A 19,148-nucleotide genomic window follows, 5' to 3' on the forward strand; every position below is an offset into this window, starting at 1 on the left:
TTATATATATAATCTCTGTACACTGAAAAGAGTATTAAAAATGAAAATCATGATATTTTTCTGTCCTGAAATTATTGTGTAATATACTACTGCATGTTGCAACATGGGAAGTTTATTTCAATTAGGATAATTTATTTTAATTGTCTGAAGACACTTTTGTTTCTTGATCCACTTGGACAGTTACATTAAAATTAAGGCACTTGAATATGCCCATAAATTCCTGGTTTTCTAAGGTGTGTGGTAATCTCATATTGTAAGGCATTTTGATGAAGTAAAAATGAAGTGGAATTGAAGAAAAACATCAACAGTATACAGGCGCTGATACTGTTTTATTGTATCCCCAAGGAATGGCAGACTAGCTGTTAAAAAGGCCCGAATAAAATGTTTGTAACTTAATTCTGGTAAGTATTCTAGATTTCAGAGCAACAGAGCCTTTTCTCCCATCTTCTGCCATATTGACCAGATGTGTATTGCGATGAAAAATACTTGCTCGTGCACTGAAGTTGTAATTGGTCTTCTACTGAAATTCAGAAAATGAGTTGGAATAGAATGAGCCATATTTATTTGTTCTCATCAATTACTACTACTAGCCAGGGAGAAGGAGACTGCAAATCAGAACAATTCTAAGATTAATAACTTTAAGTTGTTTCGTTAAACACTGTAATTTTTCAAATGGTAGTTCTTCCTGCTCTTAGAAATTTGTATATGTATGTGCATTCATGCACGCATTAGCTGTATTCCTCTTGATAGTCTGGGGGGGTCAGATCTGATATGTTTAAACCCAGAGGGTCCCATTCATTCTCCATGCATATCAATCGTAACGTCGGTTATAATTCAGTGCAGAGGGTGGATGTGGAGAGAGCTGTGGTTTTGGGAAGGTTGTTTCATAAAGCAGTGTTTGCCACCATCTCCTAACAGAAGCCCGTTTAGGATCTTGGGCATTCTCAGTCCCGCCTGTTGGCTGGAATAGGATTTGAAGTCTCTTTGATGCTTCACCATCCTCTTCTGTAGTACACGCAAGTTCTGTTTTGTGTTGCCGTTTAAGAGAATCCCTACTTTAGAAGCTTGGAAGGAAATACATTAAAGTCCGAATATATTTTTCCTTCCTCTTAGCATCACCTTTTAAATTTTTTACTTATGATTAGCTTTATGTCTGTTTCTATTGAAACTACAGGTTCAGTGAAGTTGTTATTAACACAGGCCAGCACTGAGCATTAATTTTCACTTTTGAGCTGGGGAATTTTGAACTTTGCGGAAGGGAAGGAAAAGGCTAAGGAACGGATAAGAGACTCTGCGTTTTGCCACTGTGGACCTTAAAATATGTGCCCAAACAAGAGTCTGTATGCTTTATTCAAGAAGCATTTACTCCGGTAATTATTTTTCAAATGTCTATATTAATTCATACCTTTGCAGTGATTAGTTGTGAAAAATGTGGTAATAAAAGCATATAGCAGATCAGCTATTCCATGAAAAAAAAACCCTGTTAGAAAAAGATTCCTATAGAATTCCTTGTTGCCACTCCGCACTTCAACTGTTATTCTTCTTACGTGTTTATGAAATAGTTCAGTGTATTAAAATGGTAAGCTGTGGCCAATTCAAGAGGTCAGATGTATTTATACTTTAATGCATTTAGAGTTGATATTTGAAAAATAAAGCAGAGTAGAAAACAAGTTGTGTTGTGACAACAAACAATTTCTGTTGTGAATAACAAGGAAATTCAGACAACAAGTTTAGAGAACATGACTCATCATAGAAACACCAGGAGGATGAAGAGGCAAAAAACGTCTTGCAATGTGTTGATTGTTTTGTTTATCATACTACTTTTCTGTCGCTGGGATTTTCTTTCCACAAGCTGATTGAATAGATACAAATAAAAGAAAAGTACTTAGATACCTACCAACGGCGCCTGGCAATGCAGTAATAAATATTTATTGTTAGCCTTAACAAGCATGGCAGTTCAAAATACAAGCATACTAGGAGTTTGACTTTCTTTACATTTACAAGAAAACACTAGCACTCATTTAAAATCTGGAAGCTGTACTTTTGTGGCAAATGTTGGCTTGTCATTCCCTTAAGAAGGATCAGTGGCAGCAAAGAGAAGCGCTGTGACCTGGTCATCACTGGCTTGGAATACACTACTGGATGGTGGCTTTAGTATCATAAAAATACGTCATTGCTTTTATCACACAACCATTTCTTTTTGTGAACTTTTTTTGTGTTAGAATATCCAGTATAACAATATGTTAAGAAAATTTATTGTTATTTTAATGTTTGATGTCTCAATTGCATGAAGGAGTCTTTCTTCATTTTATTTTTCTTTCTTCAAGCAGTAGATACCAGGCGTTTCCTTCTAATGAGCTGAAAAGTTAGGCAGCATAGCTCGGATGCTGGATGGTTGTTCTTCCCTTTTTCTTTGCAAAGTTTGCTTCAAATAAATAAGCATTTCTGGTATATTTTTGTTTCAAAACCTGTAAAAAGTGTTAAGAGTGCAATTTACTTTCAAAAAAAAAGTTATGCAAGCACTGAAAAATATGTTAATTTTATAACTGTTGTTCTTTCTAACTCCGGAGTTTTATTCTGGAAGATGGACCATGGCGGGTGAGGGACTGTTGGGACATGTGGTCTCAGCTGTGGCAGCAGGGATTGTGGATATATTTCCTTTCTCCTCCTCCCACAGGAAAGTTTTGTGATTCTAGTTTATTGTTTGCGAGGCCCGGTTCTGGGTGGAAAGTCCTCCAGCAGGCATGTATCAGTGTTAAATATTATATTCATATATAATATCAATATGGTACTGGCAAAGTGTGTATTTTTTCTAAGTTAATTTTAGTTCTGCTCATCTTTTAAACTTTGCATTTATATTGTTTTCTATTCTGAAAACAGCAGGTCTCTTGGCTTGATTTTTTTGTACATCGGGAAGTACGTCCTTTCTATTAGCTAAAAGAGGTGACTAATTAAGATTCTTTTCCATTCTTTTGGATTACTAGTGAGTAAAGTTTTCCTCTTAGAACTACATCTAAACCAACTGGGATATGTGTATTACAAATGGCAGAGAGTGTCCTCTATTGTATAGGGGTCCTGCATTGTAATATATGTAACATAAGTCTGTCTTTCCATGGCTGGCCTGCCGCTCCGTTTGACTGACGCTGTAACTGTCGTCATTATCTTCTGAGTGATTTGCCCATGCTGTGTTTGATGGGCCTTAAGCATTTAATTTGTGAGGAGGATACTCCAACAAATGTACTCTGAAGGGAACTGCAAAATGTTCTGCTCGGTACATTATCCTGCTGTACTTGAATGACTGCCACTTAAAGAAAAATTTCTTCAGACAAGAAGGGAAAAATGCCAATATTATGATACAGGAGCATCAGAGGGGAATAATTGTGTGGTTGTCCCTTCTGTGAGTGTGTGTAAGCCTTTGGAGGAAGTGCGAAACAGAGGGCTGGAGGAAGGAACTGTGTTTTCCCAGGGAGATTGTTTTGAGATTTTTTTTTTTTAATTATTATTACCATTATTAATTTTTTTTAACCAGTGAACTTGGCATTAAGATGGTTCAGGTGATAACGCTGAAGACAGAGAGGGTGGTCACTATCAATAGAGGATAGATTTATTTCTTTTAATAGAAAAAAAGTGGATAAACAGGGCTGGGGTAAAATTAAAAAAAAAAAAGATGCAGTGCAAGGTCATTTTTGGGGGGTACAAAAGGCTCTCAATTTTTTAGAAGAAATTCCTGTTATCTGTTGCAAAGAGCAGTGGAGAATGCATTACCTGTACTAGGTAGTCATAGCATAACAACTATCTTTTAGTGTCGCTTAAGTGTGAAGAAGGTGAAACTCAAGTTTGTCTGGACCAGAAGATCAACAGCGGAAGTCTGTCGTGTGGTCAGTGCTGGAAAAGAGAGAGCGAGACTGCTCGAGAAGGGCTGATACCCCAGGTAGAAGGCTGTTCGGCATAATATGTCAGGTACTATATTCCAACTCAGGATGTCTTGTATATTTAGTACAATTTGTCTAAGTCCTTTTTGAGACTATGTCAGGATTGCAAGAGAAAGAAGAAGCATTTTGTGAAAGATCAGCTGATCGCCATGAAGTGCTTAAAAGAATTAAGGTTAGTAGAGGGAAATAAAGTTGTCCATCTAAACGAGCAAATGACTTCCAGAACATAACCAAGTTCTTTCTTTTAAAAAAGAAAGCAAGCAGAGACTAAAAATTACTGGAACTAGTGAGAAAACTTGTATTTTACATATTTTTAAAATAAGGCTCATGTAGTTTCAATTTCTGTCTGTCATACTTGAGTTTCAATTTTGTATCAGTTGTGCAATCTCATTTGGTTACACTGTAAAGAAAAAAATAATTGCAAAGGCTGCCAGGTATTGTGGAGTAAACTTTATTAGATGCAGAACATAGTCGTAAGTGGAATTATAGATGGCTTCGGTCATAGTAAAGTGAAGAGCTTAAAAGGTATTTATTAGGAGATAAGTCTTGTGTGCAGAAATTAAGATGAACTCTTTGTATATCTATAGCTATCTTAGAACTAGTTGTGAAATGAAGGCTATAAAGTTTTTGTCTGTTGCTGTCTGTATGTCATGAAAGAGCCAAATGGTTTATAAAATGTACAGTCACAAACTGATTATGAAACTCCCAAGGCGAGCTCTGACGGGGCTATCATAGCTTACCAATGGAACGGTGAGTCACTGCAGGAGGAATTCGTGTAATAATCTTTTCCGGTATTTATAGGACCAGGAGGATAAAATGTCATTTAATTATATTTGATTAAAAACTACTAGGCAAGAGAGAAAGAGGAAGAAAAAATGAAGCATCTTTTTTTTATTTCAGACATGAAAGATGAATGAAATATATAAAAAGCCTATTATGAAACAGTATAGTATTGTGATTAATTTCAGATCTGATCAAAGCTCCAAAATAGTTGTGTTAATAATAAAACTATTTTATTTGATAACTTCAGGTGATATGTTTTTTTAGGTTCTAGATGCTAAATGTTGCTTTTGAGTGGAACAGCTAGATTATGAGGCATCTGTATGAGTTCTTGCTAGTTTAGGGATAAGTGTCTGTGCAGTTTAAAGATTATCTATGGTAGGTCTGTCTTACTTTAAAAGTTATGCCAAAATATACTTAATGTAGCCTTAGTTAGGTTTGCTAGGATGCCAAGAATGCTTTAGTCTATTTCATTAATGCTGGTGATAGAGTGTTTTATCTGTCACTATGTATTCAGTCCTGCGGTCACTTCTGCTTGAATCAGAGCTGTATCCTGTTTTATGTAGTGCTCCTAATTTGAAGATCATGTTAGTGCTGTCTACTGCGTAAAGGTTTGGTTGGGTTCTATTGTTTTGGGTTTGTTTTTTTTTTTTTTTTCCAGAAAAGGCAATATGATTTGGTGAGCATGTGACAGTGAACACTTGCATAAATTCCTAAGCAAAGCTTTTAGGTGCTGTCACAATACTGAGAGCTTGTCACGATGTCGTATGGTCCTTATCCTTTCTCCCATTCTCTCCTTTGTACTGCTGGTATTAATTTTCGGTTTATTTATAAGATCCTCTGTATGGTTCATTAATATTCAGCATGTATAAGGGGTTTATCGAATTTTAAAATTGGTGGAAGCAGAGGCAGGTGTGTATGAGGAAAGGTGAAACTGTTAAGCAAAATAACAAATATAAATATTCTTGAATGAGCCACAAGATCTTCAAAAATTCATTTGGGGAAAAAAAAAGCAGTATTAAATATTGCTTAAATAGCAAAATTGTCTGGATATATGCTTGGCCAAAAAGGTCCCTAACTCATCTTTTCACTTTCTGCTTTTCAAACTTGATGAAACAAAGGACCTTCTCCATCGTACAGAAGTGTTGGTAAGAGAAAGGCAGAAAGGATCAAATCTATGTCTGGAGATCACCAACGAAGAACTAGACGTTTAGAAAAAGAACAGATATACAAAAAATAAGCAAATTGCTGAACCCATTGGTGAAGAAAGAATATTTTCTGGAACTTCACATTACTATTGAGTTTAAGTGGAATAAAATTATTGTTCCAAACTTTTTTGTTTTAAAGTAAGTAGCTGCTTACTTGTGGCACTTCCCGTGGCTTCCTTAACTCTTTCTGCCAACATCGCTAGATTTCTAGCTATGATATCAAATATGAGCTTTTCTTTGTTCTTTTTTAGAACAAAACAACCAGACACATCCCAGAAGATGTTACTCATGTTGATTAAACCTATTTTTCCAAGAGGAATTATGGTATTATTTAGATTGGTTTTGATTATTTTGAGTTGCTGCAGAATAAGTGCAATCCTAAATGACACTTGAGACTGTTGAGACCAAGTTTGAGTGCATTTCTGTGTGTTAATCCTATGCAAGAAATAAAAAGGTGGTTTTAATTTTCTGTTGCTCCTTCACATTTTTTAAAAGGTTTTTTTGTACAGAAATAGAAGGTAAAAGTGAAAGATTTGTTTATTGCTTATGGAGATTACTTCTGGTAAGGATTAAATGGAAATAACTTGAGTGGCAATTGAGCATCAGACATCTCTTAGAAATTGTAAGAGTAATTTAAGAGGATTTTTATATTTTCTAGGGTTCATGTCAATTTTTACAATTCTCTAAGCTACATGCAGAGTTAACAATTACGCTTTTATATTAATTTTCATTTAAGAGTGCTAATACAAATTTTGCTAATTAGTTCAATATCCTGGTCAATAGCCAGTATTGGATTTTTACAAGGATAGCACAAGTAACAGTACAGTGCCAAAAAAACCCCATACTAAGTGGATCCTCTATCATAAGAGAGGTTCTCTGAATCTCATCGACAGTGATAACATGAGAGTTTATAGAGAAAATAAATGTTTTCAGTAGCTTGGAGTTTTTAATGTATGCAAGTATTTTTGAAATCTAGCTAAATTCTTGTGATTAATTGTGTTTTAAATAATACCCACACTTTTTTGACTGTTTCAGTTTTGTGCTTATCAAACTGGTTTCAGTGAATATACTTCTGTTTTTGTTACAGCAGACGATAAATCAGAATGCTTAAATAGATTGTGGGAGTGTTTATGTAGTATGGATAATCTCTGTAACAAAACTTGTCTTATACCTATTGCTTAAAAAAAAAAAATCTGTTTAAGTTCTTTATTTCTTCATATGAATGGTGCAATTTAGTATTGGAAGATGAGCCACCTAAATTTTGTTTTCCTTAATGAACTTTGTAAAATATTATAGGAAAGTTCTGCTTGTAGATCATAGGCTTAGGAAGCATGATGGTGTAACACAAAGAAATTAAATCATGACTGCCTAAAGATCATAAAGGATCATAATTTTCACTTTTAGCTACAGTAGAGTTGTATTACTAGTTTCATAAATATTCAGTTTCATTATTATGGGATTTCCATTAAAAAGCCTTTATTTATGTTTTCTAAAAACTGTTGCTGGAAAAATGTTTGTCTCTCTCTTCATTGCCTTTAAATTTCTGTTTTTATCCAAAGGGATTTTGTGGTTGAATCTTAATTCTTTCAAGAGATAAGTTACAAAATTTCCCTTAAAAGGTGCTTAACTTTGGGGTGTATAATTTTTTGTAAATAAGCTGAGTTCACATTAATTTCTATTTAATGTGATTGCACCTGATAAGTGGTCTTCAAAAAATGTTTCATATGAAAAAACAATTTGAGAAGTGAAAAAAACAAACCAGGTATTCATATTGAAGGATGTGGGGAATCTGTTATTCTAGTTTAGCTTGCACAGAGTCTGATTTCCACTCCCCTCTCCCCCCCATCTAACAGAGGTCAGTAAATCAACTGAGAGGAAAGAGTTATGGGAATTCAGAGATGCCGAAACTAGGGACGATGCTCCTCAGTTGCATTTTTACTTTTGGTTTATATACGCTGTCATAAAACAATAAAATTCTGTCTCTTTCCAAATGCCAGTATGTTTTCCCTAGAGTATGGAATTACAGGTACTTTCTTAGTAACTTGAAAAGGAAATATTTCTTAAGTGGAATTGCAGTCATAGAGCCTCTGCATTGCTAAGTGAAGAGCCAGTTATTTCTGTCAAAATAGTTCTTGATGTTTAACCAGTGTTGTCAGACTGAAGGAGGAAGGCACATGGGGAATGTTCTAGAAACAGTACTGCTGTTTTACACATAAAAGACAACTTAAAACAGCATTAAGTTCTAGCTAATTTTCTCGTGTTTCTCCTGTTAGTGGAATCCTATAGCCCTACTTGCCTTGGTTCAAGGTGGTTGACTGTGTCCCAAGTAACTGTTTCTTAGGAAAGTCTCAGGAGCAAAGCCTGTTGGTCAAATGGACTCTCGACTACAGACGCCTCTCTGAAATGAGCCTACAGAAACTGCAGAGCCGTCGGGAGAGCAGTGTTCACCTTTCCAGACCCTTATCTCAGCTGCCTTTCTGCTTCTTCCTTCCTTTCTCATGTTGGGACCTGCTGCGCACCAGTTGCTCAGTCTTCCTCCTTTGCAGGCAAACTATTTGCTCCATGTGTTCTCCTCCGTGATGTGGCTGGGAGTTAACCCGCTGTTTGAGTCACTCTATCTCGATGTGAAATTTGATGAACCCATCACAATTCTCAAGTGTGAGAGAGAAAATCTTTTTTTGTTTTTTTTTTTTTGTTTTGTTTTTTTTGTTTTGTTTTTTTTTTGTGAATTTTTTGATGACAGGAATGTGAAATTTCCATTTGTTTTCAGGAACTTCGAGTTCTGAGAGACTTGCTATAGGAATTTCAATGCCTAGTTTTACTCAACTTGAGCTGAATCTGTACCTATGTATGTTTTAATCAGAGTACATTCCGAGTTCCTTGAATATGTTCTCAGTTTTAGTCCAGAAGACTGGAGAGAATGTCTGTGTCTGCCTGGTGTTACTAAAAATCTCCCAGTCTTAGTTTGTCTGTCCAAAACAATGGACATGGTGTATGTTCATGGGCAGTATGTATTCTGCAGAAGCAAGGAAATATATGTTGCTTATCAAAAGGTGTAATTCAAGCCCATAGAGTGTGTCACATCAGTGATTAAAATGAGATTGGTGTTAAGGTGGCTATTCCTGTGCTATTCTGCATCTAACACATGCAATGATAGCAGAGAAGATACAGCAGGACTGGGCTTCAGCGCATCTTAGTAAGCTAAATGCATAGCTTTGTCCTTGCACAGTGACCCTGAAATCAGTGGTCCTGTGTCTTGAAAACTTACATTTTCTGTGCTAATTAGGTTAGCCCCAGTCAGGATATATATGTGCCTGTGCTGCCATCACACTTTGATCTGTGGTATAAAACTATGATACTGTCATTTTTTAAATTGGTGCAGAAATCCATCAGCCTTCCTTTTAGATACGTTCTTACAAAGCAGATGGTGCTGATTACTTCCTGTAGTCCTGTGTCCTATGTATCTTTGTATGCCTCAAGTTGAGCAAGTCCAGCCAAAGCAGTCAAAGAAACTATCTTTAAACTCAGTCTGTAAAGCAATGGGAAGAGTATGAAACTGCAGTTGGTTGTACCAAATTATTGTCCTTTTGTTCTGGAAGGATTGGTGGGGCGGAGGTCACAACCCCTAAAAAGATTGCTCTGATATGACTGCAATTCTGCACAAAATATGAAAATATTTCCAAAAAGACATTGTGACTATATTGAATGGTACGTTTTCCTCCAGCATGTGAGAGAGATTAACAAAACAAACTTTAAATCAACTGCTGGTTTATCACTTTTTCATTCTAAGGTAATGACATTGTCTTTCTTACTCAATAGCGTTTCCTCGATATGACGTTTGGAGCCGGAGGTCATACTACAGCTCTGCTAGAGAAGGCCAGTGACATTACTATATATGCACTGGACAGGGACCCCACAGCCTATAAAATAGCTCAGAAGCTTTCAGAATCGTACCCGTAAGTTGTCTTCTCCTGTTGTAAATATGGTCGGTATAAGGTTGATCCTGTGGTATTCTTTACACAATTTAATCTTTTTTTTATAGCTTTAATGTATAGTTTTTAATGGCTTCTTGTAGAATAGCATTATATACTCTATGTACTCCATTAAACAGGAGATTCAATTTATTTATAAGTAATTGCATGCAAGTTATTCTGAGGTTTTTGGAGTTAAATGCATATTCTGTGCTCTGTTAATTCTGAGTATACATCAAGTAGCCAATTTTATATTTAAAAATTTATTTTAAAAAGATTCATGTGCTCTGCGTGCTTTGAGATGATTCTGATGGCAGAGTTGTACAAAAACTAGCACTTTGTGGTAAAGATTTAATAAAAAAGGATGGAATAATATACTTTTAAATAATGAGGTATTTTAAATATGGCTTATGAATATTTTAATTTAAAAAAATTGTAATTCAGTATTAGGTTTGCTAAATATTTTGCCACTACCTTCAGAAACTACTAAACAATTTAGTAAGCTACTATTTCTGTGTAAAACTCATGCTTCAATTTTCTTTTTAAATAGAGTGCCCAATTTGCTAAATGAACAATTGCTAAATGCCAATTTTTAGTTTTTTTAGTTCTACAAAGTTCTTGTTCCTTGATTTTATTCAAGAAAGAATACTTCCACTCGGAACCTGAGTACGTTCATGCAAAAGTATGTAATATGTGGAGTTGAATGTGAGCGTTTCAGAACGTGGTATTGTTTAAATTTGACCAAGAAGGAAAAATATGTAGATACAAAATTAAATAATATGAAATAATTATTACTTAGGAAATCTAGGGAAAAAGTAGGAAGGAGGAGACACTGTCGGGTTGAAAACGTTAGGGTATTTATTTCAAAAGAACTTTTACATGAGGAAAAGCAAGTCTTTCCAATAAGAAGGAAACTGGAAGAGGTGGGTAAAGAAATACCTGGTTATTCAGTCATGTTACCCTACATAAATCATGTTTCTCCACCTAAAAAGGAGTTCTAAGACAGCAATAGTGTTCAAGCAATGCAAAAAGTATTCCTCACCTTTTCTAAAAGAAAAGGCTAAACTGTGCATTCTTTCTTCAAGTGCCATTGTCAGGTGCCCAGTGGGAAAAATGCAAGCATGTGACAAGAAAGCATAGCTCGGTTTCTAGTCATCCTACTCTGTAAGACCACTTAAATATATTTTTCTAAATTTTCGGTTCTTTGTAGGCTGAAGTGACATGCAGTGTATACTTTAAAAATTTGTGGAATTCCTCTCTCAACTGTTATTTCTCCAGAGAAAGCTCTTTTTAATAGAATAGTGTGGAGAATATTGGCAAGGAAGGTTCATTTTCTTTTAAACTAAGCCTGCAAACTCCACCAGATGTCATTGGAGTTGTAAAGTCTTCTGTTCAATGTGTCTTGGGAAAAAAAAATATGTAGTCCAAATTAAACATAATCTTATATCTAATAAAAGTTTTCAGAAACATACAGACAATACAAGAGAATGATGAACAGTCCTCTGATTCAATATATGTTTATCTGTAAAGCATCCTAGGCAAACCTTGATGCGAAGGAAGTTTATTTCCCAGGCAAGTGTTGGATGTTGTTCTGCCAGTGATTTGACATGGTTAATTCTCTGCTTGCTTATGTTTGTGGAAAGATGAGCTTTAATCAATACAGTATTACAGTTGATGTAACTTACTATGGCTTTATAAACAAAGGAGGTCTCCTAGTTCCTATTTATTTGTAGAATCATATCAACTTGGTTACTTGGACTCCAGACATAGTGTTGTCCACCTTTACAGATGCAAGTTATTAGAATGAAGTGGGTTCTTAAATAACATAGTGTTAAGTTGTTAGAGAAAAGACTTAATCACTGAAAGATGACTGCGTGCCACTTGTATACCTGTTGAAAGATACGGAGCAGTATTCTTATTTGTTTTGGTGTTTTCCCTCATCTCCTGTCTTTCCTATTGGAAAGAACAGGTGGTTCCTTTTTCAAAAGGTAAATATATCTTTTTTCATAATAGTTTATGTTGAAAATTAAGGTAAAATAATGTTTTTATATGGTATATGTGCTCATTATTAATCTGCTTTCCCTGGGAAGTCACTTGCATAAAGCATCGTTAAATTAAAAGGGTGAAGGAGGAGGTATAAGTATATAATTTATAAATAACAGGTAAAGCTAGGGTTTGCTTACAGATCAGTTCTAAGTATAAAGGATTTACTTATGAGATATGGAGCTTTCATAAATGGATTTTTTTCTTTCAGTATTCATTAAAAGATGGTTGATCTAATATTACGGGGGTTTATTGTCCATTTTCTGCACTGTATTAAGAAATAAATCTTTTATCATAATTCTATCAGTTTAATTTAAATCTGTGTTGGCATCAAAAGCTCAGGGGATTCATCCAGTTGACATCTTGATCTGATCAGGTCATGTCTACTGTTAGATAAAATAGTTCCCTTGGCTGGTTCATGAGTCAGCCACAGAAGTACTTGTGCTGTCTTAAAATCGGCAGCGGCAGCATGCAGTTGCAAGCTGAGAGAAATGTAGGGCTGCGCCTTCTATAAGAAGCACAGCCATAAATGTAACTGACTGAAGGACTGCAGCCCAGAAGTATAAACTTCTCCATTGTTTTTCTGTTCTAGGGGTTTTTTTTCACCTCTCCCGTTTAACATTGCTGTTTTGGGAGGGGTTATATGACTTAGTGAAGTGCTTCACTTCCGTTGGAGGTGACAGCACAAGACAGGGGAAAAGGCTGTTCTGTGACAGTGACCAGTACAATCTGATTCCCACTATGTCTGAAATGTGCAAATTCAAAGCCATATATCAATTGGATTTTCTGTTGCCATTTTGTTTCTACTTAAAAGAACATTGTAGCTGTTTAATTGCAGTTGTTAATAAATTCCAGCATATTAACTACATGATGGAGCTTGAGTCTTGCAGCAGTATTTGCAGAAGTCCATTCTACCATAAAACTTCAACTAAAAATATTCAGTGTGAATTGCTGTTGCTTATTTTGGTTAGGTAACTGTCGTGCTGGCCCCAGCCAGCAGCTAAGCCCCACGCAGCCGCTCACTCTCTCCCCCACGGTGGGACGGGGGAGAGAATCGGAAGGGTAAAAGTGAGAAAACTCACGGGTTGAGGTAACGACAGTTTAACAGGTAAAGCAAAAGCCGCGCACGCAAGCAGAGCCAAACCAGGAATTCATTCACTGCTCCCCACGGGCAGGCAGGGGCTCAGCCATCTCCAGGGGAGCCGGGCCCCATCATGTGTAACGGTGACTTGGGAAGACAAACGCCGTCGCTCCGAACATCCCTCCACCCTTTCCTTCTTCATCCCAGCTTTATATACTGAGCATGACATCATATGGTATGGAATATCCCTTTGGTCACCTGTCCCGGCTGTGCCCCCTCCCAGCTCCCCGTGCACCCCCAGCCCTCTCGCTGGCAGCCCAGCTTGAAAAGCTGGACAGTCCTTGACTGCTCAGCAACAACGGAAAACATCAGTGTGTTAACAATATTTTTTCATCCCAAATCCAAAACATAGCCTCACACTAGCTTCTATGAAGAAAATTAACTCTATCCCAGCTGAACCAGGACAGTAACATTAATAATCTTAGTAAAATTATCTATTTCCAACTGTTACTTACTATGGGGCTTCATTTTTTAAGGATCCTATATCTTAAGTCACCGAGTTACAAGATTATTAAAGCTCAAGTTGCAGAAATATGCCCAAAGATATGACTGGAAAAGGAGATAACTATGACTAAATTAGGGCATTTTTCCTATATTCAGAACTAATAAATGAAGTCCTCCTTGTACTTAGGCAAAAGAGAGCTGGACTAATAAGTAACTAAATAAGACCACTAAGGAAAAATACATTTGATGTAGTATTTTAAATGTGTGTCTTTGTTTCTTGGTAGTGATTTTGTCAGAACTAAAATCCAAAGAGGGTAGAGTTCCAACTGCAATTCTCATGTTCATTTAGCCTCTCTGTTGATTATTTTCATTTTTTAAAATATGTAGTGCTGCTTTAATAAGGAGAAAATGGGTCAGGGCCTGTTATATATTCAGTGTGTGGGAGGGAATCCTTTGACGTGCTTTCTGGGGAAGCCTCTAACTTGGGAGTTGCTGCTGAGAATCCAGGAGAACAAGATAAAATTCAGTCAGTAGCAATATATATTACAGGCAAACCTTTTCACACCCACTGAAAGGGAGAGGTTAGAGAGGTGGCTGAAATCGGGCAATTAACCAATATCATTGCAAGCTTTTAAGTATAAGAAACCTACACAAAGCCTACGCAGAGGAGACAATATGTTCTATTCTTTGAGCAGAATAAGAAATTGTGCTCCAAAAGTAGCAATAAATAGTATAAAATTCCTCATACAATTGAACTACCATTTTATGATATTTCTAAAGTAATTTTGAGGTGATGGTGCCTTGTGGGTTGTGCTTTCAGGGTTACACTATGTTTACAGAAAAGGTGGGGTAGAACCATCAGCTGTGCGTTGTGTGTTCTGGGGAAAATACAGTGTATTTTGTTCAGTTCTAGGGAAAACAGAACTTCTTTTTTCAGTTGCAATAAGCTTATTTTAAGTGCTTGTGAATTGTAGCTGAGTGCATAATATATTGATGCTTTTGTTGCTATATGTTATTTAAGGCTGCTATTTAACTTTTGACTGTAGTGCACAGGGGATACAATTAACAGTGTGCAATCAATGCATATTCATTATAATCATGCCTTGACTATACATAAGTAAGTTAATTAGTTACCTATAACTTTATTTCTTTCTAAAGGATTATCCATGTATGTCAACATCTGGCTACCACTCAAATGCGGGCAGCATAGATAAATGAGTTGCCATAAATATGAGATGGAAAAATGCAATTGAGAGCCCTAAAAAGACCTTTAAGTGCCATTATATTAAAATAGTGCGCTTCTGTTGTTAATTTTGTTCCCCAAAAGGTTTCTTTGGATAACAATCCCAAATGCATTTCCTTGTAAAAACATAAGGAATACAAATTCTTCCTCTTGCTGTTGAAGTTCCAGCTGTGCAGGTTTCAGAATGACTAGAAAGCTTTGCTTGCTTTCATACATACGATCTGATCCTCCAACACATTTAGTTCCTGGTTCAAATTTGGGACCAATTCAGAGTTACCCTGACATACAAAATACATGAAACAGCCTGCTTTGCACAGTTGTGTTTCCTTTTTACTCTTTACATTCTTTTATATCTTGGCCCTTTAGTGCTTCCTTAAAACCTGGTCAGTTTGAGTGTCCGTCATCTTTTACGTAGCATAATTGTAGATATTTCTCTACCAACATCACATCACTGGAAACTGCAATTAACTCTTGTGTGTGTACCTCTTAATTTTTCCTTCGTTGTAGACATAATGATTGTGTTTTAATTCCTTGTATGGGCTGCAAAATCTTTACCATATACAGACTGCAGTCTAATAAATTTTACAGTCTAATAATTTCAAGCTTAGAAAGTGTTTCTATTACGTAAGTATTACTGGGACAGATCAACTTCTCAGTGGTCCTCCAAGAACTCAATATAAAGGTAAGTATCACAAACCCTGTATCCAAAACTGGCCAATGACATTAGGATGTACCATGGCAAAAATGAAACGAAACTGGTAGAAGAAGCCAGAATCATGTAATTCCACTTTTTAAAGAGCAGTGCTAGTTTCCCTTCTTCCTGTAAATTTTCCCTAAATTCATGTAAAGAAGGAAAATAGATTGCCCGATTGAAAGGAAAATTTCTTGGTGGAAAAATGAATTTTTTCTTTTTCCATGGTCGAAGCAACTTGTTAGTTAATGTGTCCTCAGTCCTGTAAGCTTTACAAATACAGTATCTCTTCATTTTGACGTATACAATACCCAGTAGTAAATGACACTGAAAAAGAAAAGTGTCTCTTCCTTCTTTTCCTGGCAGTTTTGGTGTTTAAAAAAAAAGAAAAAAAAAAGGCACATAATACAATGTTTACAATGTTCAGTCTTTTTTTTTTTAAATATTCTTCACAATGCATGTGTGTGTTTTATTTTACGCTCAGCATCAAGTTCTTGTATAACTGGTGATGTTAGCTAGCTGAACAAAATGTTACTGGATTGTTTTCTTAATTTATTTAACATTCCTGTGGTAATATTCTGAGTTGTTATTGCAGTCATATACTCACGGTTACCAATAATACGTCTCTGCCAAAGAATTTGAAAGACGAGTTTATTGTTTTTCGTTAGGGATTTTAGGTCAGGGAGCTGAAATGGAGTGACTAACATGCAGTGCTTTGCTAAGACTGGTTCATTAATATTTTGTTGGGTATTTCCTGGCTAAATCAAGAGATAATGGGAAAAAATGCTGATGCGTCTTCATCAAGACCAGATTCTTAGTTAATCTTTTAGCAGAATAATTTATTTGTTGTGAGTATGAATAGTTTGTAAAACTTCTAAAAATTTATATCTGTGTTTGTATACTAAAAACAATTTCTATGCATGTACATACACACTGAGCAGCTGCAGGTGCCTGTGTGCCCACACCACTGTCCCCAGAGTTACCATCAACTCGTTATGTATTTTAATTGGCAGACAACAGCAAAAAGATGAGAAAACCAAATTATAATGTAAAAATGTGTAGCAGAAACAAAGTACTTTATAATATAAAAATAGGATTTAATATATTTATTTTTGAAAAAATCTGTTAAATGTGATTTTGTAGAGAGCAAGTGCAATGTGACTGTGAAAAAAGTTGATTTGAGAAATCCCTGTAAGATAGAGACAAGAATTATTTTTATAATTAATAAGACATTTTTACAATTAACCATAGAGATCAGTAACAAATAATGGTTTCAAACAGGAAGGTGCTATGTAATTCCTAGTATCCTGTGAGCATCAAAAGTGCTCTTCTGAAAAGAACTGAAAGGCTGAATGGGGTCCTAAACTGAGAATTTTTTTAGTGCCAAGATTGCCCATGCATGGGTCTTAAAACTGCTATTCAGTTCCAGCGGTGGGAGTTGTTAACTGTTGTATGCATGTAAGCCAGAAAACAGCTCTTACATTACATAGCAAGGGCAGGAAAGATTGCACTTTATATCGACTGAAGGAGGTTAATATGTACGTTTGGAGCAGAGCTTTTTGTGCTCAAGGTATAGGATGTCAAGGATCAATGAATTGATGAATGTGGTATCAACATCTCGTATCTCTCTATCACAGAATTCTTTTAGCACTGTATCGTACCAGAATTTTGATAATGACAGGGAAAAACTCTCTATCTGCTGGATTTAAACATTATAAATTTATAAAAATCACTTCAGAGCTCTATTTTTTTCTGCCTCAGTTGCAACCAAATACTGTCCTGACCTGACTCTTTACTTAACTTGCGAGGTCTGCCTAGCTCATGCATTGAGGTGGGATGGCTACAGGCTGTTTCCAACATTAGTAGCCGAGTTTAAATTTCATATACTGGTTACATAAAAGAGAAGTCCTCATTTGCACTGTTTACATCTTAAAGGAGTAAGGTGTCTTTTAAGAACGCAGCTATGCCCAAATACCGCCTTTATACATACAGTGGCACTAGTTTCAAGGCATTAGACTGTAGATTGTAACCTGATGCGAGTGGGTGGTCTTGAATTTTTCTAAGGCACAATAGGATTTTAAAATACATTCACGTTCTGATCTTACTGTGCTGTAGTGCTGTAACATTAAATGTGCGGCGCCATTCTCTAGCAGGCAGTAGTGAGTATCCTGAGGTGGCCCCTAGAGTCATATCCCATGTGATAGTGTTTTAAATTGCTTACAGAATTTAAATTAAAATTGAGAGATCTGCATCCTGTTGTCAACTCCTTCAAAGTTACTGCTGAGTGGCTCCTTTTCCAAAGGCGTACAGGGAGGGACTCTGCTTTTGCGAGTTGAATGTGGGTGATTTGAATTTCTTTTTGATACAAATGTCCAGATCCTTGATTTATTTTTAAGAACATTGTAGGTACCTGCTAGCTCAACCTCATATGGAATGCAGTGCCAAGTGTTACTTGAACCAGCAGTAGTTTCAGACATGTCCATTATATTATTTTTTTTTTTTTAATTCATTTATATCAGTGTGCTATAAAAGTGCTCAGAACATCTTTAAAGTTTAATGTTTTAGCTCTTACATGCAGAGTGTTTCTGAGGACAGTTCTATGAAGCTTAATTTGGGTTCTAGGTTTTTTTCTAAAAGGAACAAATGTGTTTCTTTTTTTCAAGTAAATAATTATGGTGCTGAAATAATCTTTGAACTTACATGATCCATAAAGGAGACATTGACTTTTCCTTTCAGCCAGTTTTCCATCATCTTGCTTTTGATGAGAAAGTTTCTTCTAGAGGATTAGATAATTTAAATACTTTTATATTACTTTTGTAATTATTTTATGATTAAAATACATGTAAAACATTTTCTGTTTGTTGAACTTAAATTCTAATTAAAACAATTTTAAAATGTATGTGTCAAAAATACATTTAGAAATACCTTTTGTAAACATTTAAAGCTTTTTTTTTTGTAGCCAAACAGTTGAGTTCCAGGTATATTTTCATTAGAGTAACAAACCAGTTTGGTGTTTACAAAAATAATGAGCATTTCATAAAGAAAACTGATACTCACTTCAGGTTTTTTTAACTTTTTCGTAACAGCAAAACTCAAGATTCTGCTGTTTTCAATGAGAGGGAGGAAGGGAAGAGAAGAAAACATAGGTTCTAATCTGGAGTTAGCTAGTTGTCTACAGATCTTTTTGTCCTATTGAGAAGATGGTATCTTCGTATTTCTCAGCAACAGCATTTTAGCCTGCTATTTGTCAAGAGCTGTATATTTAGCTTATTTTTCTTCTCATTTAAAATAGGAAGCATTGAGGTATTCTGCACAAAACAAGGGACATAACCTTTATTGAAATACTCCACCTTTTAGGAGACAATAAAGGCAAAAGTGTCTTTCATCAGTACATAGGTTATAATTTCTGAGAGGAGAAGATTCCAGCATTTTCATATGAAGGTGGAGATGATCTAAATGTATGGACAAAAAGGTGCTTATAACTTACTAAGAGAAGGTCAAAACTGATTAGTATTTAAGCTAAACATGTTGTTTACTAACTAAAAAAAAAGCTGATAGTCTCTGATTCATAATTTTATTTCTTCAAATTTGATAAAAAGGAAAATAATAACTAATTGAAAATATTTGTCAACACATTTTTGTATCAGTACTAAGCTTCACACTTTAAGAAATACACAAATGTATAGAGAAGTTAT

The 19,148-nt window shown here is 35.6% G+C and overlaps 1 protein-coding gene across 1 annotated transcript in view; it reads left to right on the forward strand.

Annotated features, from left to right (window-relative positions):
- The window catches only part of METTL15 (methyltransferase like 15), a 94,129-nt gene that overhangs the window by 29,523 nt on the left and 45,458 nt on the right, over positions 1-19,148 (forward strand). Inside the window, exon 2 of the mRNA XM_010292969.1 lies at positions 9,740-9,876. Within this exon, the coding sequence (XP_010291271.1) occupies positions 9,740-9,876 (137 nt within the window). The remainder of the gene's footprint in view (positions 1-9,739; positions 9,877-19,148) is intronic.

The sequence above is a fragment of the Phaethon lepturus genome, unplaced genomic scaffold (genome assembly GCF_000687285.1).
Source record: "Phaethon lepturus isolate BGI_N335 unplaced genomic scaffold, ASM68728v1 scaffold5568, whole genome shotgun sequence".
Classification (NCBI taxonomy): domain Eukaryota; kingdom Metazoa; phylum Chordata; class Aves; order Phaethontiformes; family Phaethontidae; genus Phaethon; species Phaethon lepturus.